Below are 26231 nucleotides of genomic sequence, written 5' to 3' on the forward strand. Positions count from 1 at the left end.
AGATGCTGTAACATTTTGCCTTAAACCTCAAATAGAAATGTCAGGAGAAAATCAATTTTTAGGGAAATAGTCACACGGCACACACAAAACAAATTTCAAGCCCGGGCTCGAGATCTCTGACGGGTTCAAGGTGAGTGGAGCTCTGCAGCGAAGTGGGCTATAACCCGGCTTACCGATTTTCCCATGATCAGCACGAATCGAAGATGTGCAGCCCCTGCTGTGGATCCTGCTGCGGACCTTGCTGCGGCCCCTGCTGCCCACCGTGCTGCAATGACTGCTGCGGGTCCTGCTGCAGTCCCTGCTGCAGCCCCTGTTGCAGCCCCTGTTGCGGACCCTGCTGCAGTCCCTGCTGCACGCCCTGCTGCAGCCCCTGCTGCACGCCTTGCTGCAAGTGTTGCACGCCGTGCTGCTGCACCCCCTGCTGCACGCCGTGCTGCACCCCTTGCTGCACGCCCTGCTGCACCCCCTGCTGCACCCCCTGCTGCACCCCGTGCTGCAGTCCGTGCTGCGGCCCCTGCTGCTCCCCCTGCGGCGGGTCAAAGTGCAAGTGATCCGCGGAAGCGAGATTGGATTCGGAGGCGGGAGCCAATCGCGAATGCCACCTCAAGTTCGTCGAGCTCGTTGGAGGACCGCCGAAGCCCATCCGCCATTTCCAGCTAAGGCAATCAAATACACGAAAAGTCAACAGCAGACCAAAGTTTTCGGTCCCCCAAGGAATGGGGATACGGGGATGTGGGGATATGGGGACATAAGGACATAAGGGAACTTGAACCATCTGCTCCTGGGGCCATGTTAATGAAGACACAGATTAGACAGCGGGCCCGGGCAAAAGTTGGTCATCCCCAACTTATGCCAGTTTGGGCTGTGTAAACTTTTGGCCTCTTCCAAAAATTAATTAAAATCAGTTTCAACTTATGTGACACGAGCACGCTCACAAAGGAAATTACATTACAACCCAAGATGAGTCAACTGCATGGCAACGATATGTGTTCGCAAACTTACAGGACAGACGTAATTATTGTGTAGGTCTCCTGATGTTTTTGGTACCCTCGATATTCGACTTAAGTCTGGACTCAACATTTTTGATTACACTTTAAATAATTTAATTTAGTGGGATTTTATACATTTTTCTATTGAAAGCAACTTTATGGAATGGTATGGTTTTACGAAAGTTGTAATTAGATATTACTGTGTAATTACAATATATATTTTAATACGCTCCAGAGCAAATACAATTAAATTGTTGAGGCAATATCATTTCATACGAATCGCCGAGGCCTCATCAAAAACGATTCCCTACTGGAAGTTATTTACACACAGATGCCGACAGCTGACACAACTTTGCATACTTTAATTAAACATTTTACAACACATTTGTGCAGGCAAAGGACTCTCTGGAAGTCTCAGTCTCAGGACGTAGCCTGCAGCCCTGGGCGAGGAGGAAAAATAACTTGTGACATGCTGCTGCGGCAGTTGTTTAATCATTTCACTGAAAATGTTTCCACGCCCGCCGGCCAGTGCCCCGCCCCGCTCCTCGCCTTCCGTCTGCAGTTTTCCTGGGCGATGTGAACTTAATTAGGGTTAATTAATACTAGAAAAACACTCAGACACACAGAGGGAAATATTGACAAAGGGCCAATTGGCGTGCTCAAGAAGTAGCCTCCGTCAAACGTGTGTGGGATGAGGTGACCCGGTCCTTGGCCCGAAAAGGATGCCAGAGCCTGCGACAGGAAATGAGTTTTCAAAGGCCGGAAGGCAGCAATTATGGCAGTCGCTTTGTGTGGACTGTTAATTGGTCTGGGAATCGACGAGGCCGACTTTACGATATTTCATAAATTGCAATTTTACGATGCCCCCAAATTGAAACCAAATTGCAGGCTCAACCTTGAGATTTGCATATCCTGGGCGTCCTTTTCGATCTTGTCCCTGAGCCACGTACCCTCCTGGCCCTCCTCCACCGACTGTTTGTGTACTTTGTGAGTGTCGACGTCATGTAACGTGGCAAATCCAATTTGGCCACGCCCATGGGGCGGAAGGGAGCTGGAGTTCGAAGCCACCACCCCAGCCCCCGACTGCTCACTCAATCTCAATAAGGCAAAAGAAATTTTCTCTCAGAGGAGGAGCCGAAAAAAGTGCCTTTGGCAAATTTGTTATTGGCCTGGTGATGCAGCACTCTTTGAGGCGCAGCCAGGGAAATTGGATGAGGCCAGGTGCCAGCAGAGATTCATCCTGCATGCAGGTAAATATTTGCCGTAGATGACTCCGGGCTCAGTGAGGCGCCTTCTCTGTCCACAGCTTATGCGGATTTGATGCGGCTTCGAGGCCTTGAACTGCATTAGATGCCTCGCAGATTAAATTTAATTCTATTCTGCAGCAGGAGCCATATCAAAATGCGAATCCAGAGCCAATTTTGTGACTGCACTTAATGGAAGTCGGAAGTCTTGCTCGCTTACATTTTATTTCCACCTCTCGCCGACCTGTCAGTAAATATTTGATATGCAAGCCGTGCCATTTTTAATTATGCCCCAAATAAACATGACGACCGATGTTTGGTCTGCCCGCTGCCATAATATTTAGCCAGTTGTCCTGATTTTGACTGCGACGCACTTGTTTTAATGCATAAATAAATATTGGTGTTAAATCGAAAAAACCGCAGCCCAGCACACGAGCGACATTTGATGCGTGCATCCTGTACTTTGTGTGCCATGTGCATGTGCTGCAAAAAACTGACAGGCATTAGATGTCGCTTAATAAACCCTAATAGTCTGTGGTGCGTGTCGGAGTGTCTATCAAAAACACACTTTCCGAACCGCCCGCTGTCCGGTTTTCCGTTGTTCTATTTTCCAATTTTCCATTTTTCCATCTATCAATTATGCACCGAGGTCGCTGGGCCGGGGGCGGGGAAACTCGCTTTTATATTATTATTTGCTTTGAAACGAAAACTGTCCGAAGTGACCGCAAATGTAAGCGGCGCTGGCTGGTGGAAATGCTTTTTGCGGCCGTTTCAGTTGCATTTATCGGTTTGACATTTCCAGTTTGCTAACTCACCAACAACAAGAGGAATTTTATAAAACATAATAGGGTAACAAGCATCGCAGTTTTTTATCATTCTAATGAAAATTTACTGATGGCCCCGAAATGAAAACTAATATTGTCTCTTCAAAGAAACACAGTAAAATTGTGATGAAGTCGCTTTTGACATTTCAAACGTTAGCTAATTGATTTGTGCTCTCAGCAGATAGTTTTGACGGGGCTAATAAGTTGTGTGGCTTTGAAATTAATTGTCGGTTTTTAACTTTCCAATGAGTTCTGGCAACTAAAAAATATTACTATTAAAATTGTTTTAACGCTCAGATGAACTCGATGGAAATAAATGACGTGTCTAAAAAAGTATATTCTTGATTTTATTATGTATTATTTTGGTGTTGCTTTTATGTTGACAAATTGTGGCTAATGCTTAATTTAACCTAACTCAAATAACTTTTGATACCTAATAACATAGTCTATAATTCAGTTATTTTCATTCAACATTATACTTAGCATTTTAAAGGTATTATTAAATCACATATTTACATGGTCTCCGTAACACTTAATTCCAATTATAAAATAAATCAAAAGCATGAAAATGTTCTCTGTTACATATTATAGTTTTCGATTTGGCTCCCAATTAGTCATATTAAAAACCTGCACATGTGAAGAGATAACTGAGCTAATTCGCGGGCAAAACAGCATTTCCAATTTGTTAAACAAAATCCGGCATAAAATATGGCACACAGTGTTCCCGTATTCTGTGGGAAATAATTAATGTAATGTTCATCTGCGGACCGCGCTCGGATGGAGTCATTACGGGCCCAGGCCACGAATCCGGGATAAATCCGGGCGGTATGTGGGTCATGAAACAGCTTGATGTCTTTACTGCGCTCCATACCTGTGGCTATGGTTCATCCATCATTAGTTGGACACAAAAAAGAAGGATTTTATGACGTGGTAATGGCTGCATAAAGGACTCCACGGGAGGGGCGGGCGTGTGTGCGTGGCAGTATTTTTTATGTTTTATGCCTTTTGAGCAAACAAGTTGGCGTATTTTTGAGCTAAGCTCGCAGACATAAACTGTGGGCCGGCCCCTCCCACCGCCCACAAACTAAGCCGCAACTTCCTCAACGTGTCATTCATGCCACCCACATCATTACGACCCCCACCCACCCACTCCCACGCTGCCACACTCTAGCACACACTGCGCAGCGACTAACACACGTCCAGGGAAGGACTGCTACTGGCTGTACGTGCTAAGTTGTTATGGCGCTGCTCTACGTAACTCTCTGCTCTGTCGCATAACTTAGTTTTCTACGCTTAATACAGTTTTACGGGCCTCGCTTTCCCCGTTTCCCCGGTTCCCCGCCGCCTGGCCCCTGGAAATACTTTAAAACGCATAAAAATTCCGACACGTCGTAACCTCAGAGCTTTTAACAGCTTCTCCCCGCTCATCGCGAACCAGAGCCCAGAGATCCAGATGGAGAGCCCCGACTACGTATAAAACCAAACCCAGAGTCAGCAATCAACTGCACTTCCCAGGGACTCCCGCTTTGTTGCAAGTCATGCACATCAAGTGGAGTTTCTGCCGGTTGTTTTTCCTGCTACGAGCGGAGCATCTGAAATGCAGGGGTATCCTCGATTCGTGCATATATCGTGTTTCACCTCTTGCAGAGGAGTCTTTGGATTGAAAGTGCTTTGGCATGTGAGCGCTTGAATTAAAGGGGTTGCAATTAAAAGCCCTCTGCTCATATAAGCACGACAATTCCTATTCCACTTAAATCTTAAATATATATAATCGAATGTTTGTGATATATGCTTTTTGTATTATTTTTACGCCTTAGTACCAAGTATCAAATAGTTGGGACACTCGATTACTGAACTCTGACTGCTTCTATCGCGTTGTTGTTGTTGTTGTCTAGCGGACGCGGTTGCTCCGTCTGTTCCGCTGCAGTTAACCTGCAAAGTAGCGCAATTTGTTGATAGCAGGTTAAATTTCATTTTCCCTCACGCTTTTTATATATACTCGCTCCAAGTTGCTCCTTTTTGTGTGCCCTCTAATGATGTTGCCAGCAGGAAAAGGCCGGCGACGGGGAAAATAAGATGCATGTGGAAAATGTGGCGCATCCTAAACACGTTTTGCATGAGGAATAAACTTAATTGTTTTTTCTGTGTCGCAGTCGTTTGTATAAATAAGGTGAGGGCGAAAATTACGCAGAGTTAAATTTTAAATTGAATTGCTGCCAAGGGAGCGATAAATATAACACGTTTTTACATGATGAGGGATCCCCTAAATCATACGAGAACACGGGTATTTAAATTTCCTTGTTTTAATTGCAGGAATAACTCAAAACGTTTTATTTTAGCAAAGAGAAATATCAAATTTTTAAATATTTATGAATCAATTCGAAGTTGGAACACCCGCAGGAGGCACACAAATAGTCTCTGCCCAAGAATTTTATTGCCCGACAAAATTCATTAGCTTTATGCCCACAAAACTAACCAGGCAGTATAAACTTTTGCGCAATTATCCGAATTTGAATATCCTGCCGCCCCGGTCCCACCTTTGCTGGCGTTGACATTAATATCACTTTACCTCAATCTGTCCAATTTACCAATAAAACTCTTGAATCTCGGCTCGAAGTGCTTTAAACTGCAATGGGCCAGGTGAAAGCGAGTGGGTGAGTGCTCGGGTGTGTGTTCCCGTGCTCTCGTGTGTTTGTTTGTGCGGTGGGCTTGTCCTTTTAACTTCTGCATAAAAACAACGAACGCAGCCGGCAGCAGTTGGTGGATGGATGTATGCGGGTTGCTAGATGCAGGATGCAGGCCAGATCCAAGCAAGGATGCAACTTTCAGCTGCTAAACGAAAATATAAAACACTTAACTCGACTGCAGGGGCGACAATCCCCTACACTTGCCCCCGAAGCCAGCCAGATCCTCCTCACCATGCGACACATTCAACTGCACCCCGGATCCCAGGGACTGGCAACAATTTGATGGCACTGTGATGGCGAGCAGAGCAGCCCCTCCCCTTGGGCGGGCCAACAAACCCAGACACAGCCATCCCCTGGCTGTAAATTTAGGTCACTTTTTGGCAGCCAACAACAGTGAACCGGAAGTGCAGAAAATTTGGCCTAAAAATGGCGCTTATGTGTGTGCAGTTCACTGGCGTAAAGTTTTACGAACTCGATTACGATTACGATTATAGAGGCACTTTAATGAAAAAATTAACCCAACGAGTTTCTTGTTCGCTGCCAAGAAAATTGTTGGAAACGAGGGAATACTAAGCGATATTAGCTAGAGAAAGTAAATGAGATCCGCATTCAATTTCAAGAAAACCCCTCAACTTCAAATCATGATTATTTATAATATTTTTCGTTTTTTGTATGAACTGAATGAATTTATAAGATATATAAAATTGATCAGTAATGTTTGTTTAACAAATAGAATAGGAATATTTAAAATATTAAAATATATTTAAAAATAAAATGTATTTAAATATATTTCTATTGTTGCCACTTTTTCCTGAGTAGCCTGATTGGCCCACTGTGCCTGCGTCATGGGTTCGGCTTAGTGGGGCATTGAAAGCGCGGCTTACAATGACCGACCACCAACCAGCTGGGGGACGAGTGAAAGAAGTTCACGTGGCTTTAATAAATAACAGCTGAAGTTTAAATTGCCGTTAGCATAAATTATGAGCAGTTAGAGACGTTGCCTGCATTCAGGGAACGACGCCTTTTTGGCTGCGAACTTCTTCCACCAGCTCGTTTCCCTTCCTGGGCGCCTTTTTGGCAAGCATCCTGCTGAATGGAGGAACTGCTCCCACTCCTTGTGCATTCGACTATGCATAAATACATATATATGCGGGTACTTTCGGGCCAGCCAAAAAACACAAGATGAAAAGTTAGCGGCGCAAAGTGAGATTTCAATTTGGCTGGCTCGCGTTTTATGGCGGGGAGGAAACATTGCCGGACTCATAAAGCATTTCCGGCACTCATGAATCGGTTGGGACTCTCGAGGCTTTTGTCCCGCTCCTAGAGCTCCGACTACCCCGATGTTGTGATGTTTGCAGCTAAAGTTGTTTGCTTTCTTTTCGCCCAAAATCCGAAAGCCTTAGAAAATGGAACGCCGTCTGGTGGCTTCCTGCTTCCTGCATCCATTACATCCACCTTCAAGAATACACTGAAAGAGGGGCTTTCTAATGGTCCATATATTCTTTTTATAATTCTATGGCTATGGTAGGCGTTAAGAAAGAGAAAGATACGAATTTATTGGAATACTTTCCTTTAAGGTTGATACCCCAACAGATTTCTCATACACTGCACTAGGAATTGGTTTCCGTGTAAAAGAAAGACCAGTCTCCAGCTGGGAAGCCCATTCGCTGCATACTTTTCGTTCGCCCGGTTTTGTCTCACTTTCCCAGCAGCGAGTACACATTACATTTTTCTCGCAATTGTTTGGCAGCGAATAAAAGAAAACCCCAGCCGTACTCCCCATATCCATAGCCAAAGCCGGGTCCAAAGTGGGTTTGTTTGTTGTGGGCTGGCGAGGAAGCGAGTTGGGTCCATGGATTCCATGGAATGCAACGACCATGACAGGGCACATGGCCCAGCATGGGTGAAGGCATTCGAGTCAAGGGAATGGCTGGCATACTTGTGTGTGCATTCCGCCAAAACATTTGAATGCCAAGTATTCAAAGCATCGAAAACAGGGCTAACTGCAGGGATATCAGCCATTCATCATTCAACGTTTGCAGCCCGGCACAATCGACTGAATGGCAAACACTTAATTTAATGAATATTGAACCAGTTATACTATCAACGAGATTTAGTTGAATGTCAAAGTGGATACCTAAATGAAATTCCATACGAATGCAACGAGTCTACAATCTACACATATCCTGTGTGCAATGTCAACTGGCTGACAGGACAGAGAATCAGGGCAAAACAATGTAAAAGGTCGGGCTTAAGTGGAGATTTGGTTACCCTAATCTGGGGGAACTAATACCTCCTTCGTTACCTATTTTTAACCGGAATTCAACAACGCAGAACAGAACAGAACAGAACAGAACAGAACCAAAAACAACTGATCTATGTGTGGTAGTTCATATATCGGAAGTATAGTATTATGGGTTTTTTAACCTATTAGTACTATGGTTTGTAAATTAAACTTTTAAAACCTTTAAAATCGCTACCTGTGTTCAACTTTCTTCTGAACCTATGCAATATCCCTAATCTCTATCCTTTACATTTTTAAGAACACTTTCCAAACTGTCCAAAAAATTCCTCCTATAGTGAGAGTATTTAAGGAAAATGCAAATCCGCGCGGGGTTTTCGTTTCGATTGCAATCATCGGCAGGAACAGTAGCACAATAAATACAACAATTGAAACGGCAAATACTCTGTAAACGGATTCCTATATATGCACGAAATGAAAGTCTCTAATAAAAAAAGACATTTCCATTACTGCGATTAAATCGTCAGGACAAAGCACCCACACAGAGCCACGGATAGGGAGTGGCAGGAGATAGAGGTGGAAAGCAATTCTGCTGCGGTCTTTGCCGGCCTGTAAGGATGAGTCCTGTGATAGGATTTCAGTTGCCTGCCATTATTTCAATTGTTGTTGTTTATATTCATTGGATTCTTTGGATTCTCCTGCCCTTCCAGCCCCTCCCCGCGCAGCATTATTATGAGCGTTTTATGTGCATTGCACAATCGGCCTGAAGGTTGACCATAAAATATTTTCCACCACCCACCCGATGATATCAATTTTTACGGCTGACAATATTAGCCCGACATAATTATCAATCTTTATGGGCCGAACTGAAATGGTCAGCAATAAAATGCCAAACGTAGATCGCCGATAACGAATGTCCTCGGCCGCAGAAAGGATGTCCTCCTAGCGCAGAAAACGCTGTAACACATGTGTGCACGTGCTGATAAAATTAGCAATTCGAAACCATTTGTGGGCACGTGGGTGGTGTGGTTTTCGGAGGCGGAAGGAAACCTGATATTAGCAGCATATGTCGACTGCTGTCGGGCGTAAAGTCATGGTGCAGCCAACGGGGCGGATGAGTGTTGCCGCCAACGGGGCGGATGAGTGCCAGAGCCGCTGCACCATAAGGGGGCCTTTGGCTGTTTGCGGTCTATCCACCTCCTGGTTTGGCGAGGTGGCGGTCCCTTCCATTCCCATTACAACCCCTCCATCCTCCCCCAGCGCGTGTCGAAGCATCTCAGTCGGAAAATGGGTGACAATTCATGACAGGGCATGAGCAGTGCGCGTAATTTGCATATACGGTCGGTCGTTCGTTCGTTTCGATGGTCGAATTTGGTTGCCGGTTGCCTGGTTGCTGGTTGCCCAGCTGGCCCGCTCTTTACATTTTATTTTTGCCCCTCCGACATGAGCCACAGCACTCCCAGCCGTGTTGGGCAGGCAGTTTTTGGCATAGACTTGGCTGCACTTAGCCCCATGGCATTGCAAAATGTCCCCTCATTGCTGCATATTCTGATAAAAATCCCCCTTTCTATGCATTCTCCACAACGAAAGCGGCGGAAAAAAGGGCCAGAATGGCAGCCGCTCTCGCACATTTTAAATGCAAATGGGCCCCCATGGAGGGCCGATAGCAGGAGGAAAAGAGGCGCGTTGGAGGTGTCTTTGTGGCTTGCCAGCCGCAGATTAAAAGCGAAATTAGTTTTGCCTCTAATAAGCCAATCCAGCTTGGGCGAAAGCAGTTGACAGGCTGAGTTTCAATTTAGAGGGTAGTACTATTTAAATATTTGGCACTAAGTCCATGTTAATAGCCGTAGGTCTGGAGTTAAATTATATTTTTTGTTAAACTACAAAGCTGTCAACCAGCTTGGGAGCTACCCAAGAAAGTCGTACATTATTAAGTGGTTCTCATTGTAACTTTTAATAAAAACTGCAAGTATAAGGTTTAAGATTTTAATTTTATTATTTGCAATTAGTTTTATATGATTTCACTGACAATTTAGATTCTTTTTACAATGGTTATATGTGCTATCCCTTCTTGTTGCGCCTGTTCTTCCTGCGCATGTGCTTCTTCCACTTCCTCCAGTACTTCTGGATCTTGGTGGCGGCGCGGTTCATGGCGAATACGAGGACGCGGTGCTGCCGGCGTCTGGCCTCCTCCTCCTCCCGTTTCACCACGATCTGCTTATAGACCCGCTCGACCTTTCGGAACCCCACCATATATTCGTCGAGGGCCTTCTTGGCCTTTTTGTGCTCGTCGGTGAGCTGCAGGTTCTCGACCATCTTTTCGCCAATGCTGTGATCGTACTTCTTGATGATCGCCTGCAGCTGCAGGATCAGCTTGTTTCTGAGGGATTTGGGGGATCGGTGGTAGGGAAAGGCACTCTAGAAAGTATACTGTGACTCACTTTTCCTCGCGGAACACCTTCTCCTGTTTCAAGTAGGTATTCGTGGATGTTGCATAGTTGCTTCGCGTCTTTTGCAGCTGTTCTTCTAAGTCGGCCTGCCGCTCCATGCTTGATTTTTTGTTAGCGCGGACCAAGCGAGTGCAGCGATCGCTGGGAGAGGGAAGTTATTTATAGCCCATTGTATCAGGGAGCATTACCCATTTATTTCCTATGAGCCCCACTCACATTTCCTTCTGGATGCGCTCGTTCTTCTCCCGCTTCTTCTTCAGGAGGAGGTCCTCGTAGTTCTGCAGGTAGGCCTCCTTGGCGGCCATTCGAGTGCGGATGGCCGCCTTCTGCTCCTCGATCTTCTGGCGCATCACCTCCACCTGCTCCTTGACCACCTCGTTTCGCTTGTACATGGCATGCAGCTGCCGCTCCTGGGCGATGGCATCGGTGGATGTCCTGTACAAGCGGTCCTTGGCCAGGTCGTAGAGCATCTGGAATGCCTTCAGCAGCTTCTTCTCGTTGTCGCTCATGTGGTTGTAGTAGCTCGGGAACAGATGGTACATCTTGTGGTTCCGCTGGAAGAAGTCGATGATCTGGATGATCCCGTGGTCCATCAGCGGCGGTCGCTTCTCCCGCAGGATGAACTCCCTTCGACGCACAAAGGACTCCACCAGGTGAACGGCCTTCTCGAATTTGGTGCCATTCAGCACTTGCGCCATGTGCGTCGGATGTTCCAGCAGTTTCGGCATGATTAGTGAGATCTTAACCCGCTCAATTGCCTCGGCCAAAACATCCAAAACACATCCGATTTGCACCATTCGCACGTTGGCAAAATCTACTCGAAAATGGGTTTGTTTATGAATAATGAATGAATGGTATTTCTAGAAAGTGCGATAATACATATGTTGCACCATATTGTATACTGAAAAAAACACGGAAATATCACTCGTTTTTTAGTCGATTTTTACTATTTGAACAGGACTTTTGTTTTTAAAACTACATCAACTTCTTCAACTTTTCATTTCATTTAAACAACAAATTAATTACTAACTATGGGGAAACTCCTAAGCTCTGCATTTAGCTTGAAATAAGTGTCACGCGTCGCAGGCCTTAAAACTTTTTGAATACATAAATTCGGTGCTTTGGCATGAAAGCAAGGCTGGGTTTGGAAGTGCAACCTACACTGGTAATAGCAAAATTAAGAACTTCTAATTCATTATCTGCAATTTCATGAGTTCTAGCTAAGACTTGTAGTATCTCACCGTGCTGGGCCAGCTTGATATCATTCTTCTTGTCCGCCGGCATCGATTTGCCCCGCATCATCTCTGTCATACTCATCTTGGTGTCTTCGGTTCTTAACTAGTCCCTTGTGAATTATTCATTTAATGTTTATTTATGTTTTGTTTTTATGAAGAGCTGCGCCAGCAGCATTTGCTCTGAGGTGCTTGTTTTTATTTGATTTCTGCTTTTATTATTTTTTTGTTTTTGACAGCAGTGTTCGTGTGAATCAGTATGGATCTGCTCCTGCTCTGGGCTGAAATTCGGGCTGCTGTTTGATGGAAGCCGGCCCTGTTATCCAGTTACCCTGATCCCCTGAACGATGTCGCCAATTTATGTACACAAATTCCCATATTTACAAAAGCGGATCCCCGACACATCTATCTGCGCTGGGTTCGCTCCGCTGAGCTGCAAACTTGCTCAAGTGGAAGCTCTTGTTTGGACTCGAATCAAGTTGACATTACATGGCGTGTTTCAGTCGCGGACTGCGGACTGCGAATAAAGTTTCTAAACAAATGCCCCGGAATTTGTGACTGCAAATGCAGCGCTTCCTGCTCGATGTTGGATGCACTTTTTTTGCAGCCTTTGTGCGCTCCTCTGTTCCGCTGTGTTGCCAAAAATTTATGGCTAACAATATTTTTGCCTGGCAAAAGACGCACACAGCTCACAGCAAATGGCAAACAACTGGCAGCGAGTCACAGGCGGGGCACCTAAATAAACCAATGCGTGGGGAGGGGCTGGCAGATTTCCAGGGGCTTCCAGGCAGTTTTCGGGGGAGTTTTCGGTGGAGCTCTCAGAGGCGAGGGACAGTTCTGGGGCGTAATTTGTATGCACTATGCGAACAGCCTCTCCGCCTCCGCCTCCGCCACTGAGTCTGAATCCGAATCGGGCTGTATGCGCCAGTGAACTCTTTCGGGCTTATCTTTTTTCCCAAGTTGATTTTGTTTTGAATACCCTATTCGGTAAGGCGGTAGTATTGTCAGATGAAATTTCAGCTTATCATAGTGTACCAAGAAGTTCAACTTGAATTTTAATCATTTTAATATTTTCTGTTTATCCTAATGAAAATTATGGGCTGATATACAACTAATATCGGAATAAAATTGTGAACAGTTTGTATTTCAAATTAAACTGGAGAGTCTAAAAGAGGTTTTTAAGCATCAACATACCAAATAGTATATTTAGTTTGGTTTTCAAACAACAATGATTAATTCGGTGCCTGGAACTCTGCGTGAGCGAAGGTCTAATCATTTTTAGTGGAGTTCTAACTCTTGACTTGTCTTTGTAAAAGTGTATACACACTTCGTTGAAAGGAAGAACTTTTCGGATTCCATTTTTTCTGTCGCATTTTCTATAGTCGTTGTAGTTGCTCTGCGCTTATTGCATTTGTCTCGATTCGTTTGGCCCGCACAAAAACAAATTGCCGGAAGTATGCAAATGTATGATGCAGCTTATCAGATATGGTTTGAGAGCCTGCATCGTTGTCTGTTCGGGGTGGGAAATCGGGGGTGGCAAGTCGGGGAGTGGGAGAGGCTGATGGGGTGGTTGGGCGATTTGGGCGTGGCATTTGGCACGGCACTCATTTGCCTTGCAAAAGACGCGCCTCCAGTGAGCCACCAGCAAACAAGAGCCAAGCGACAGCAAATAACTTTCAGAGACACTTGCACCCGAATACAAATAAAAAACCAGCAAAGTATCGGGAATTTAACTGTCAGCTGCAGCTGCACGCTGGGGAAATCGAAATTGAATTACATTTGCACTTTATGCTAAGGATCCATCAGATGACAGCGCAGCAAGTGGGGGGAGATAAAAACTAATTAAAATGTTGCGAAAAAATTTAGAGGCGAAGGAGTGGGTCTCCTCTTCCCAGAAGAAAACTCAGTTCAGATGAATGATGGGAGAAATGTAGGCCAGAAATAGTATTCCTTACACAGTCGATGTTTAGATAATGTGGTATTTTCACAATCACTCTCTACATTTCTTATTACTGACTAGATTTAGTAAAATAAGTGAAGAAAAGTTTAAGTGACACCATGCTAATTTAAAATCCCCTAATAATCGTACTTTGAAATAATTCGTATCGTTATTAATTCGTGTAACACATGTTTGCTAAATTATAACAATTCGATAATAACTACTTAAACAATGTTTATCCTTTGAAAAAGTTTAAAAAGACCTTTTTCTAGATTTAACTGTCGAAGCTTGGGCTTACATCTTACTATCAAAGATGTAGCCCAAACTTCGACAGTTATGAGGTTTTTTTTCAGGTGTTTGCTGTTTGTTCTTTTCCTTTGGCCTTTTTCGCGAAGCCATTGTCCTGGCTCAAATTAATACATTGGCGAGTGGCTCCCGATGTCATTTATCAACTCCGAACTTTCTGACATTTATGCTCTGTGACAAGCAAGTCCAGGGCGACAATCACTGGAGTCTAGTACTTGGGCCCGACAAACTTTCTTTCGTCGGATGACACATTTTCCTGCAGCCCTCCTACATGACTACTTGATATTTCCATATTTCTTTAGACGCACTGGGCTGCCCCGCAAAAAGCACCCCTATTGATGCTGATGGATTTTTATTGCCGGTCTACTTGGATGGACAGGGGAGGAGATGCCGGACCTGGTTTTCCAGGGGTGGTGTTGGGGGCTTGGGCCACATGTATGACACGCTGTTGGCCGGCTGCTTATCAACGGTTTAGCGCGGCTTGTGTGCCTGACAGGTGAATAAAAGCAGCTGTCAACACTTTTTTATCCCTGTCTCTTCGGGGTGTGTGTGGGAGTGGGGCGGACGGATCCATTAATATTGATATAGAATATATTGATTTTGCGTCTTGTTTTTTTGCTGCCAAGGAGCATGCGAGGCGAAAGATTAATGCCTCTGCGAGGATGCCAAACAACTGTTTGGACAGGCTTCCTGGGGAATCCTCTAAGGCCTGAATTCTCGAGACCGACAATTAGCTTTTGGCCGTTTCTGGCCAGGTAGAGCACTTGCCAATGATTTGCTTGCCGGTAAGCATATTAAATATAAATTGCCAGCCATCCATCAAAATGCTCAAAGGAAAAGACGAACGTCGAGTGGGAGCTGCAGGTAGGTCAGAAGTCGGATTGAGAAACATCTTCAATGCCAATTTGCCAAATCCGAATGCATTTCACGGCCACAAAATCAATTCAGTGGCTCAACGAGATGCTCAGTTTATGTTGGCAGTCGGACGGGGGCGTGGCCGCTGCACTTCTCGCCTCCTCCGGCTGAAAATTTTATGTTTAATTTATTGATACACTCAGCTTGCAATAAAAATTGATGGCAAAAACACATTTACACACCGGATGGGGGCGGGACGGAAAGCGGGCAAAGGACGAGGGGCGTTGGCCATAATTTTTCATTTCGCTGTTTTGTTTCTCAGCAGTCGTGGGAAAATACGCCGCGGATAAACCCGAAACAAAAAGCTGGCAAAGTAGCAAGCGGCAAGAAAAAAAGAGCAAAGAAAAATCGAGGGAAAATTCTTTCTATGCGAGAGAAATTCATGAAAATGCCCGACGGAACTGGAAGCGAATTTTTGTGATATTTATTTGCTGGGCCAGGGAAAAAGTGGAAAAGAAACCGAGTTGCGAGAACTGCAATAAAGCCAACCAGACAAAACAGACGGAAATGAAAGCGAAAAAATAATGTCCCGGCTCCAGTTTCTGTTTCGGATCCAAGGAAAGCAGAAGGGAAAGTGAAAAGTCGCCCGAAAGAGCGAGGAACTAAGCCGAAAACGAAAGCAAAGGCGCAGCACTGTTGATTTTATTTTTATTGCCATAATTTATACATCCTCAGATCCGACGCTGCGTATACCCAACGCAGTTCTTGGCAGCTGCACATTATGCCAAGGCCTTGATAGTACTTAAGTTGTGGCAATGGATTTATTTTACTTAAAGCGAATCGAGAGAGCGGACAGCTGCAAATCATTTTTAAATGCTTACAAATTTCCAACACAATTTACAACTTAAATAAATTTACTGCAGGCGAGTGGGGAGCACAGAAAAAGTTATGAAAAATGTGGGGCAGCAGAAAGCAAAGCACAGCAAATGGAAAATAAATCAATCTTACACTCGAAGTTGGGCAGTGGGTGGTTGGGGATGGGTGGAGCAACTACATCTCTCCCAGAGACCGGAAAATTCAATAAAGTTTAAGAATGTTGAAAATATTATAGCATACCTGCGGGCAATTGCAGGTATGCGTGTGCAGCGGAAACTCTAATATTTGTATAGTTGGCCAAGTTGTACACGGTATTTCGCAGAGCCCTTAATGGCTTTACTAGCTTCCCGCCCTGCACCCCCTTTTCCGCACCCCTAGTCATTTTTCCCTATTTTTCCTCTGCCTGCACCGTTGCCTGATCATTTACAATTCAACATTTTGCAGCACCAGTGAATTATGCTTTTCACTTGGCCTTTTCCCCACGGTTTCCGGGCATTCGGTCTATGGCCCATTTGTGTGTTTTGAGGCTTTGGGCGACGGCAATAAGTACGCTAATAGCTTCTTATGACAGCAATGGGGCAAAATCATGCGAAAATTCAATTGCACGACTCTTCCGGCTCCGCAGAACAACAGGAAAGTGGGTTAGGTGAGGAAAACTAGTTTCAATTTGTGTTTGTAGCCTGCATTGAATAATTGATTTTTCAGCTACTATATTAAGATATTTTGGAATCTGACAAATCCAATTTATTCGCGTAATCTTAAGATAATCCGCACTAAATCATTGAAGAAATACCAATTATTTTATGTTCGCTGGATCACAAATATCACAAAATATTTATCAAGTGTATATTAAGTTTAAACGGAAAAATCGACATAGATTGCAAAACAAAGAGGCCTGTAGATCAAATAGGTTTATTTATGAATAAAAAGCCAATCTGTGGTTATTTTAGCGCTGGATCCTTTGCTGAAAAATAACAAAAAGGTTGGTGGATGAATGAAAATAAATTCATTAAATGTTAAACGCAACCAATAAGGCCAATCAGCCGCTCCTACTAATTGATTCCCAACTCTCTAACTGTAGGCGAATAAAACCGACTCGGCTAGAAAATAAATTCAGCTTAAAATACTCCTTTGCCGTAAAACCAATCAACAGAGAAATTCAATTTATATGAAAAATCCAGCATAAATTGTACATATATTTTTTGCCAGACTCTCGATTGTCTTTCGTTATGCTGCAGTAAATATGCTGACTGGTCAATCGGGGACTGTCAAACGCAAGGTGCTGCTGGTTCTGTCACATCGAGTGTAAATTTCGGAACTGCAAACTTTGATAGACTGTCGCTTCAACTTAGTGTGGGGTAAAAGCCAGCTGAGTGAGTTGAATTGTTTTGACATTGAGTGGCAAAAACAACCCGACAATTGAAACAAATTAAAGCCTGATGGGGTGCGAGAGGACCGAATCCTCTGTCGCCGGCGTGTTAACAAAACCACTTTATGCAGTTCATTGAAATTACCCTTTATTCCATTTTTTACTGCTCCTCCAGAGCAATTAACACGTACGCACACACACAGCCGACCGACGGGATCATAATTGTTGTCGCTGGCAACTGGAGAGCCAGAAAACAACAGCGATGGCAACACGGCAGCGATTGTATATTCGCAAATTGAACGAGGTGGAGGTGGCGGTGGCTGGAAGGTGAAGACCAAACCGGGGAACATGTGTTTCAGCCAGGCACTCATTCATTTTTAATGTATGCAACTGCAATTGAGCCGCCTCCGGCTGAAAAGCAAATGTCAAGCAGCTTTCCACCGCACACGACACTCCTCGCCTCTTGGGTTCACTGAGGAAAACATGTCATCATTGGATTCAAAATTGTATTTTTATATTATCACACAGTAGGTATAAAGAAAAAATATTAACTTTTCTGAGTGGTCTCTTGTTTTATATTTTATAGGTTTCCTTATAGGAATTTGTGGTGCTTCCAAAGCACGAGTTTTCAAAAGTCTAGGTCTGTTGTAAGGTTGAATTTTTTTCCGGTTATTATATATTTCTTAACATTTATAGTGGATCTATTTTTATCGAATGACTTTGTTTACAATAACTATACCTATAATCTTACTTTTTGGCTAACACAAGAATTTATACCGACATAATTTTGCTTTGGACTTTCAAAAAGTATTGCTTGTAATTTGGTTTTATGAACTAGATCCATAAAAATGGTTAAATTACAAGATAGTAAGTATTGATAACATCCCTTCCAAAACTAAAATGGTCTCTTTCCGAATTAATCTTTATAGCAGAAGATGGTGTGAATAATGGAAGTACCGACAGATATATCTGTCTATCTCTAAAGCTATATGATTTCTTCCAGTGAATCCGTGGCTGAACAGCCTTGTTTTTGGGGACACGCCTTTGACATTGCGCAAGGAGCCAAGGAAATTGTCGAGGATACTGGGCCATTGAAACACTAATTGATTATGCCCTGATTAGTCCGGATGTCGAGATACATCGCGAGGCCTTGGGTCTTTGGTCTTAGGCTAAGCATGGGGCACTTACCGATTGTGAGGCAGAGGATGCCTCCGAGGAGGAGCTGGGTGAGCTGGGCGCCCTGCAGGGGCCGCGTTCTCGTTTCGAGTGTTTGCATTTCGGATCGATTGCGACTTTTCCAGGGGCGCATCCCCTCCCGCGAGGGAGCGAGAGCGATAATGTTCAGTTACGCGGAAATAGTGCACAGCTCAGCACTTTCACTGGCTCTTACTGGCTTCCAGTGGCGGATCCAAGGGGAACTGTGGTCGGGGGAGCTACCGCTCCAGCTGGGATTTGCGAACGCATTTAACACTTCCTGGAAAACTGCGGAATTGCCGACGAGGCGTATACGCAACGTGTGCCAATGCTTGGGGCTCTCCTTGAAAAAAGCGTCGCACCGACTTTCTGCGAACGTTCACAATTTTACTTTCGAGTGACTCTGCTGACAGTTTGTCAAATAATAGTTTTCGTCTTTTACTGCTCGGCACGGTATCAACTGTGTTTTTATGGCCAATTTTATTGCCCTACAATCGCTGTGCTGCTCATAATTTGTTTAATATTTCTTTCCGTCTCGGTTCCTCAGTGCTTCAACAGTGATTTCCACTCTTCGTACCATCAATAACCGCTGGCTCTGGGCCATGTTCACTATTTTCCCGTTCGAGGGGGAACAGCAACATCTGTCTCTGGGGTTAAATCCCACTGGCCCTTTGATTCAGATTGGATTTTGGCCGTTTCCGTTTTGCGTTTTTGTTTGTTTAGCGCATTTATCTGAAATGAAACAAAAGGCAATCGGGGTTTTTAATGTTCCGTTAATAGAGAATCGATTTATTTTAGACTGCTAAATGCCGAGTGATTTACTGTAGGTCCTTTGTGGATTTGTGGGTGTGTGGGGTGTGTTTGAAAGAGCCACAGGGCTAGCGAACACACACTGATATGTGTGTGGCGAGTATTGTTATTGTAGATAATTGCTTTTGGCCGGCTCGGCTCGGAACTCGTGTTTAGTTTAGCGCCCAATTAATTATCTGAAGTTTGCCATTGGCCGGCTTAGTTTGCCGGGAATTGGCCTCGGGCCACATGGCCCCGCAATTTGTATTCAATGCGCCAAATTACTCCTCTCGAGCATCTCAAACAGTTGTCAATTAATTTAGTTCTCCCCCCGATACACAATTCCTCAACCAGCGGGGAATTTAATTTAAATTAGCTGAGCTTTCATACATAAGGCTCTATGAGGCATTTTAACCTGAAATATGACAATTGTATCACCTCTTTTGAAACCTAAATACCTATTTCGGTCAGTAGTAGGGCTATAACTTTAAGCTCAGGACACGTGATTCAATGTTTACATCACATAAATTGGTTTTGATAGGTCTCTACACTTCATAATGCGCTAAGCTCATATTAAGTTCGATCTACTTCTTTTGTGCTCTTCAATTTCCGTTCGCTTTAAGAACTCCATTCTGTTGGAAACTATCGCCTATACCTCACCGGGATTTACTTGGGTAATTTTTCATAGAATTTTTCGTGTCGGCAGCAGCTGGCGACGCCAAAGTGGCACACGACTGACGCTCTTTGGGGCGCTCGCAAAAAACAAAAAAAGACAAACACAAATTTATCTTCATAATTTTCCCCACGTTACTGGCAACTCATCTGCATAAGCACGCACACTCACTGGCAATCTCGCACACAGGCGCACATGTGATGTATGCAACGCTGCAAAATGTCACCGAAAGTGAAAGGCGGAGGCAGTAATGCCGAAAGTACACTCCAAGCCCCGTTTTCCCCCGCCTTCCCAGCCCCCGCCGAATGTAGGCCACTGGCAGCAGAATGTTGACTTTAACGTTGCCGGCGCAAGTGAAATTTATGCAACTGACGGCTTCCGTGGGGGTGGAGGGGTCCGGCGGAAAATAGGGGCTTTTCATCTCGCAAGCGACTTTAAAGGCTTTTCAAAGGTCGAGTGGTGCGTTCATAATATTTTTTCGGGTAAGCCCCGGCTTCAAGATTTATGCGGGCGGTCGTCGCTGCGGGCCCGTAATTAAAAAGTTTGTCTAAACAATTCTCTAATTAAATATTATTCGTCTGAATCGAGAATTGTTGTTGAAACACTTTCGCCTCTGCCGGCGTGTGAATATTAATGACTTGACATTTCGGTTAAACTTTGCGAGTGGGAACTTGCCCGCAAATGTTGCTCAATTTCGGTTGAGGGTTTCCGTTTCCCCTTGTGTTGGCAAAACGAAACGCAATTAAACGCCGCCCCTGCGGGGGAGTCAACCCTTTAATGGCTTAATGACGAAACCACGAAGTACATAGTTGAGCGGCCAAATTGAGCAGCACTTACTTATTCCGAACGAGCGGAGTCCAATACTCCACTTCTGACCGGCAAGTCAGCTCCCCAGCAGCCGAAAGTGACGAGGGCGTGGTGTAGTAATTGAAATTAAATGGCATTTGAAAGTTTATTTAGCAGTTTGTCATCTCATTAGCCCATTGATCGACTCAAGTTTTCAATTATTGTAATTGGTGCAATCCCATTTAAGTTGGAGCGGCATTCAAAGCCACTTCGGCGACTAACTAGCTATGAAAACTACATTTGCCACAGGCAGCAGACTACTACATCATTCCTTCCGCCGCGCCATCCATTTCGGAGTCCCGGGGGAAATCTATCTAAATGTTGTTTCAAAACTTCAACTTGCACGGAGGAGCCTGGTCTTCCCCTCTTCAGCCCCTTAGCCCCTGTCCCTTTCTCTCTGCCACTTTTTTCGCACTCTCTCAGATTCAGTTTGGTACCCTGGCAACTCCGGTTTCGGCCCTGCCCCCACCGAACTTGTCACAACTAAAGACATTACACAACAGATTACGTATACGCCGGGCGGGCGCTGAAACAAGAGGTGATTGGGCCAAGTTCCCATTAAAGTGTGCCTCCTCCTAGTTGCGAGCAGATTTACAGCAGCAAATTTTTATGTTATTGCCTGGCGTGTGTGCCTGTATTGTTATGGGGTGGTGTTGGAGCTGGATGTGGGAGTTGGGGGTTGGGTGGTTCGAAACTTTCCTCCCCGACTGCTGAATTAATGTCTGTGTCCCCCGGCAGGCGGCATCCCCTTTCATTTGCCGAGATGTTTATCCTTACATCTATAAAAACACATTCTGCGCACAGCCCTACGCACATGTGCGCCACTGTCCAGGCCCCCGGAACGTTCGGCCCCTGATGTAGTCTAGTCAAAATAGTTTCCCCGTCCTCATCTGGATGTGTTTTCCCGGCTGTCTCCCGTCCTGTCAACGGTTCTGAGTGGAGCTCCGCTCCTTCGTTCTGCGTTGCTTTTAAAAGCTTAAGCTGGGCAAACACATTCCCACATTCTTAATGAGTGCTTGCCTGGTTGTCTGACGCTCCACTTCGAAGACTCGAAATTTCGTTGGCCATTGTCAGGGAAGACATGGTGAGAATTCAGTCAGGACCCCAAGTTGTTGGCCCTAAGTGTAGGCTTTATATGTTGTTCGAGCTGTAACCGGTGCAACATATTTATTCTAGGCAGAGAAAACAAAGTAGTCATTGAAAGCAAGACGCACGACTGCTGTTTGCTTGGCTAAATAATGTACTTTAATCATTGTTTACGCTTTTCAATTGGGTGATGTGTCTTGATAAAGTTTTTACTTGGTGGTAGACAGTAAATACTTAATCTTCGATGGATAACTTTACTTCTGCGTGGGCATAATTTTAGTACCAGGCGGTGTTCATAAAACCCACTCAGCTCACTTTCATTAGTAATAAACCTTCGATAAATATCTCTTTGTGCTGCCAAATCTTAAGTATTGATTAAAGACAGAAAAGTACACCGACAAACCACAGACCCTATAAGTTGCCCCTATGAACTTAGCCAAGCTAGGAAAGGACTCTTTATGTGTTTTTTACACACCCACGAGGAGCCTTTTCGACCACTGGAAGTCATTTCTGCTTTGTTTTGCAGCCAAAATAATATCTGAAGGGTCACTCAAGCACATACAACCGACACGGGTAGAAACGGAAACTATTACGACGGGCAGCGAAAAGTCTATAAAAGCAAATGCTGCCTCCTCCAATGCCTTGAGATCCCCACCCTCAAGCGCCCCAAAAAGGGGGGAAAACTAGACCGGCACGGAAGGCAGAAAATAAAGTCGACTATAAAAATCACAGGTTTATATACATTTTTTGAGGGCGGCCAGTTGCCGGCGTCGTTATTTTTGTTGCTGCAGTGTTTGTTCTACACCAGAGTTCAAAGTTGTTTCTGGAAGCACTTTTCCCCGCTTTAAACAGCGATTGACTGGCTGCCTTCTCCGAAAACTTTCCATTTCGGGGTGAAGGCAGCCGGGGAGGTCCCAACGATTACGTCAGCCGAGAGTTTGGCATCTTGTCACTGCAAAGTTAATCAGGAGAGTGGCAAAGCCAGTTTCTGGTTTAATCTTCAATTGAAACTTTGGATATTCCCCGAATAAGCTCAGCGATCGGCGGGAATAAACAAAATTATAAATACGGGCGTGAGGCGAAAAGTTCAAGAAATTGCTCCACCAAGGGTCCTGGCTCGTGGCATCTAAGATGGCCACCCATAAATCAGTTTTCACACACACACGACTGCCATAAACTCTGATCTGTTAATAAATTGCCCGCACTTAATCATCCCAGGTAGGAAGAAAGTTTCGGTATATAAACTCGCACATAAGTTGGAAATATATCTGCCTCATTTATTCATATGCCAATCTGGGAGAAACTTAAGCAAACAGTCGGTTCCAGGAGTTATTCCTGCCGACTTGGTAAAAATTTAATTTATTGCTCATACGCCGCGTGGGCCACCGAGTGTCCCCAGGGTTTTAAAGTGGACTCCCGCCCGTTTCGGCCAATTCATGTAGAGGGACTCCGAGGCCCAAACGCAATTAACACACGCGCACCAGCACAAGCCACTTAGCGAGGTGTAGCTGAAAGCTAATCGCTTCGGCGGTCGGAATTCAAAAGCCCCTGCGCCTGCCCTGTTTATGAGCCAGGCTGCATTCTCGGCCAAATCGGGTAAACTAATCAATGCAAGTGCATTTGTTCTTGGCGGCTGCATTAAATGTAATGCCACTTTTTGGCCGGCCTGCCAGTGTGGCCCGCCTGCATTACTTTGCTCATTTGTGTGCGTAACCCGTGCATTCCAGCCTTGTTTGCCCAGATGCAACTAAGCTCTGTTTGCCTGTTTGCCCTGGCATGGCAAACAGAGATCAAGTCAACGGCAGCAACAATGGCTCGTAAGCCAATACCAACGACAATGTGTGCCGATGCAGCAAATTTTCGCATTAATAAATCTGTTGTTTGCTAATAAATTTCTAAACAGCAAACGTCTCCTTTCCTCGGCTTCGGTTCGCAGTTTGTTTATTCATATGTTTGCCTGCCATCCTGGATAATTTAGCTTGCGTCACCCCAAAAATAGGCAAACATAACCCGAACATCTATGTGGTTGTAGTAAGAGCCCATATAAAGCAGAACTTATTATCAGGGAATTCCCTAGGCATTCCAATTACCTGAATCGAATTACTGGGGAATGGTCTTCTTGGGGCTCGGAAAATTTGAATATCCGTCCGGCGAATCCCAGGTGTCTCTAATTGCCTCATGTGAGAGCAACAGGATATTTACATGCAAATCAACCTAGAAGCGCACTTCGAGGGAAAGTACGGGGAGGGCAAAAAGTTCAATCATGTAAATGGTTCGTCAACCAAATTGGGGCGGCGAAGGTAAATCACAGCACACGCAAGCACTTGGGGGGAGGGCAGGGCTGCCCAGCTAAACAAGCACGTTTGTCCTTGACCTCAGGCGGAGGACATGTGTCAACCGACTCACAGCACACGTGCAGCTTCAGCCTGGCCAACTCCGAAAAAACCCGATAGCTTGATTTGTATTAAAGGTGAAAGTGAGAGCTTGCCCGACCTGATGTATGAAATATTTATTATTCGTTGACCTTTCCTAATGACGTACGTCTGCAATACGGCCTAACTGCTAGATATATAGGAGTGTCCATGATGGCACGATTATCTGAAAATATCTTTACTCAACGAATGGTATTCCCACACAATACAATTTAAATCATCAATCGTCCATAAAGTGAAGAACTCAAATTTGGGATCTGAGAACGTAAAATATGTTCTTGGAAGCCATAAATAGCTATTAAAAATGTGTGAGTTAATATAGAATTAGTATACCCTTTAAAAGTAAGGGCACCCCAAGACTTTGTAGATATTTATGATGTTATTTTCCACCCACACCACTAGTGCCAAGGTACATCCTTGTCGACCCCGATTTGCTGCGAGTGGGAATCAAATCAATTGGCCAGCCAGGGGCTGAAACAAATCCCAATCGAAATTTGTGTCAATTTAGTGAACGTGAATTTGTGTATGCATATTTACACAGATGTATCTTGTGCATGTGAAACCCGCATTCGGGTTCGTTTCGTCATTGTGTGAGCTTAGTCGCATATATATTTTTGAATATTTCATGACGCAACCGAACGCGTTGTCATTGCTGTTTAGCCCTCGTCAACCTCCCCAACCCCAACCCCATTACGTCCAACCCTAACTCAATAAGTTTGGGGCACTTTGTAGAAAATAAAAGTTTAGCTTTTCACACGTGCGCCGGCCGCCTCTTTTTCTGCGTCCCAGCTGTCAACTCTTTGCACAAATTATTAAAACATTTTCCCACGAGTGTCAACACTTTCGGCGGTCGTCATTTGGGCCGCCAGGGAGTCGCCACATAGATAAAGGCGTGGCAGGTTGGGGGCGCTGGCACTGGCGCGGCGGAACCGCAATGAGACCTCTTTAATATTTAAGGCAAGCTGATAAATGCAGAAGACAAAGGGATCTGCGGAGCTGGGAGCAGGGCGCAAGGTTGAGCCGTTCCGCGGTTAAGTGTGACAATATTTTATGGCGAGTGTTGAGGGTGCTCCAGGGGCGCCAAATCTCTTCCGCCGATGGAATGTATATAGCCCGGATTAACCCGGCGGAGTGTAATAAAAGTTAAAGACGGCCGACTACGAAGGGGGCAGTGTGTGGCAGTCCGTGTGTATTTAGGCCGCTCCTGGGGGCAGACGGCTTCATTAAGATAAACCAATAGCTGCTAAATTGTTAACATTAGGCATACATAATGAATGGCGGCACGAGGCCCCTGAAAATTTAAGTGAGCTACCCACGAAACAGGAGCTGCGAGCACGAGGATCCGAGTCCCGGTGGCCTGGTGTCCTGGTGTCCTGGTGGTCCCGGTTATCTATGAGCTCGTGGGGCGCTTCTGGCCGGGTTGCCGGGTTGTCTGCTGTTTAGTCATTCGTTTCGCTTGTTAACAATTTCTTTGAACCAGACAGGCGACAGCAGCGAAGACTTAGGCATTTCACTCAGCTGCACCTTTTGCCTGTCTCCGGCTGAAGGTTGGGCGGTGGCATTGTGGATGGGGATGGGATGTGGATGACTGGCAGATTCCCGCCCTCGCAGCGTGCTATTCATAATTTAATGCCAACTTACACGACACTTGGCGTCATTTCGCATCGTTTAGCTCAATTTTCGAAGCGCTTGCACAAACGGGTTTTTAATGAATTCGTCTCACTTTATCAAGCGGTCTACCTTTACCTCCTCACCTTGGATATGGCAATTTGGGCCATCACTCGTCTCCTTGCCTGATTTGAGAATGCTTACACCTCCAGGCCTAGAAAATCTTACTTCACAATATCTGGCGTAAGCTTTTCTAACTTTTAACCAAATATTGAACAAAAAAAGTGTAAAAATACGTTAAATCTAGCTTAAAAGTATAAAATAAATTCTTTAACTTCTGGTTTGGAGAAAGGTAAATCGTAAGTAATGACATGGACAATGGTGTGGCCTTACAGTAATTCACGTTTTATTTCAAGCACTTAAATTGAAGACCTTGACAAGCTGAAAGCCACCTCAAGCTGCAAGGCTGACCTCAGGAATCTGGCGGAAGTAACAGTGGTTTCACCTCCTTTTCTTGCGGTGTAGGCGTCTTGGGCTTCGCCTTGTTTTGTTGTCGCATGTTCATTTGCAGTTTTCGGTTTTCCTTGTCT

At 44.8% G+C, this 26231-nt stretch overlaps 2 protein-coding genes across 5 annotated transcripts in view; both read right to left on the bottom strand.

Moving 5' to 3' along the window:
- LOC108027311 (hemicentin-2) overlaps window positions 1-26231 on the bottom strand; it is a 67682-nt gene that overhangs the window by 20887 nt on the left and 20564 nt on the right. For all 3 annotated transcript variants that reach the window (XM_017098705.2, XM_050888827.1, XM_050888826.1), the window contains exon 2: window positions 18202-18939. In XM_017098705.2, the coding sequence (XP_016954194.1) occupies window positions 18202-18322 (121 nt within the window). In that variant the 5' untranslated portion in view covers window positions 18323-18939. The remainder of the gene's footprint in view (window positions 1-18201; window positions 18940-26231) is intronic.
- LOC108027309 (dynein regulatory complex protein 10) lies at window positions 9959-11946 on the bottom strand. Of its 2 annotated transcripts, XM_017098703.3 has the most exons (4): window positions 11678-11944; window positions 10653-11250; window positions 10428-10577; window positions 9959-10366 (listed from the first exon to the last, which is right to left on the bottom strand). In XM_017098703.3, the coding sequence occupies exons 1-4, from the start codon at window positions 11751-11753 to the stop codon at window positions 10048-10050; spliced, it is 1143 nt and encodes a 380-aa protein (XP_016954192.1). In that variant the 5' UTR covers window positions 11754-11944; the 3' UTR covers window positions 9959-10047. The 2 variants fall into 2 exon arrangements, with proteins under 2 accessions (XP_016954192.1, XP_050744782.1); XM_050888825.1 differs by lacking the exon at window positions 9959-10366 and having other exon boundaries at window positions 10625-11250; window positions 11678-11946.

Source organism: Drosophila biarmipes, chromosome 3R (assembly GCF_025231255.1).
Source record: "Drosophila biarmipes strain raj3 chromosome 3R, RU_DBia_V1.1, whole genome shotgun sequence".
Taxonomy (NCBI): domain Eukaryota; kingdom Metazoa; phylum Arthropoda; class Insecta; order Diptera; family Drosophilidae; genus Drosophila; species Drosophila biarmipes.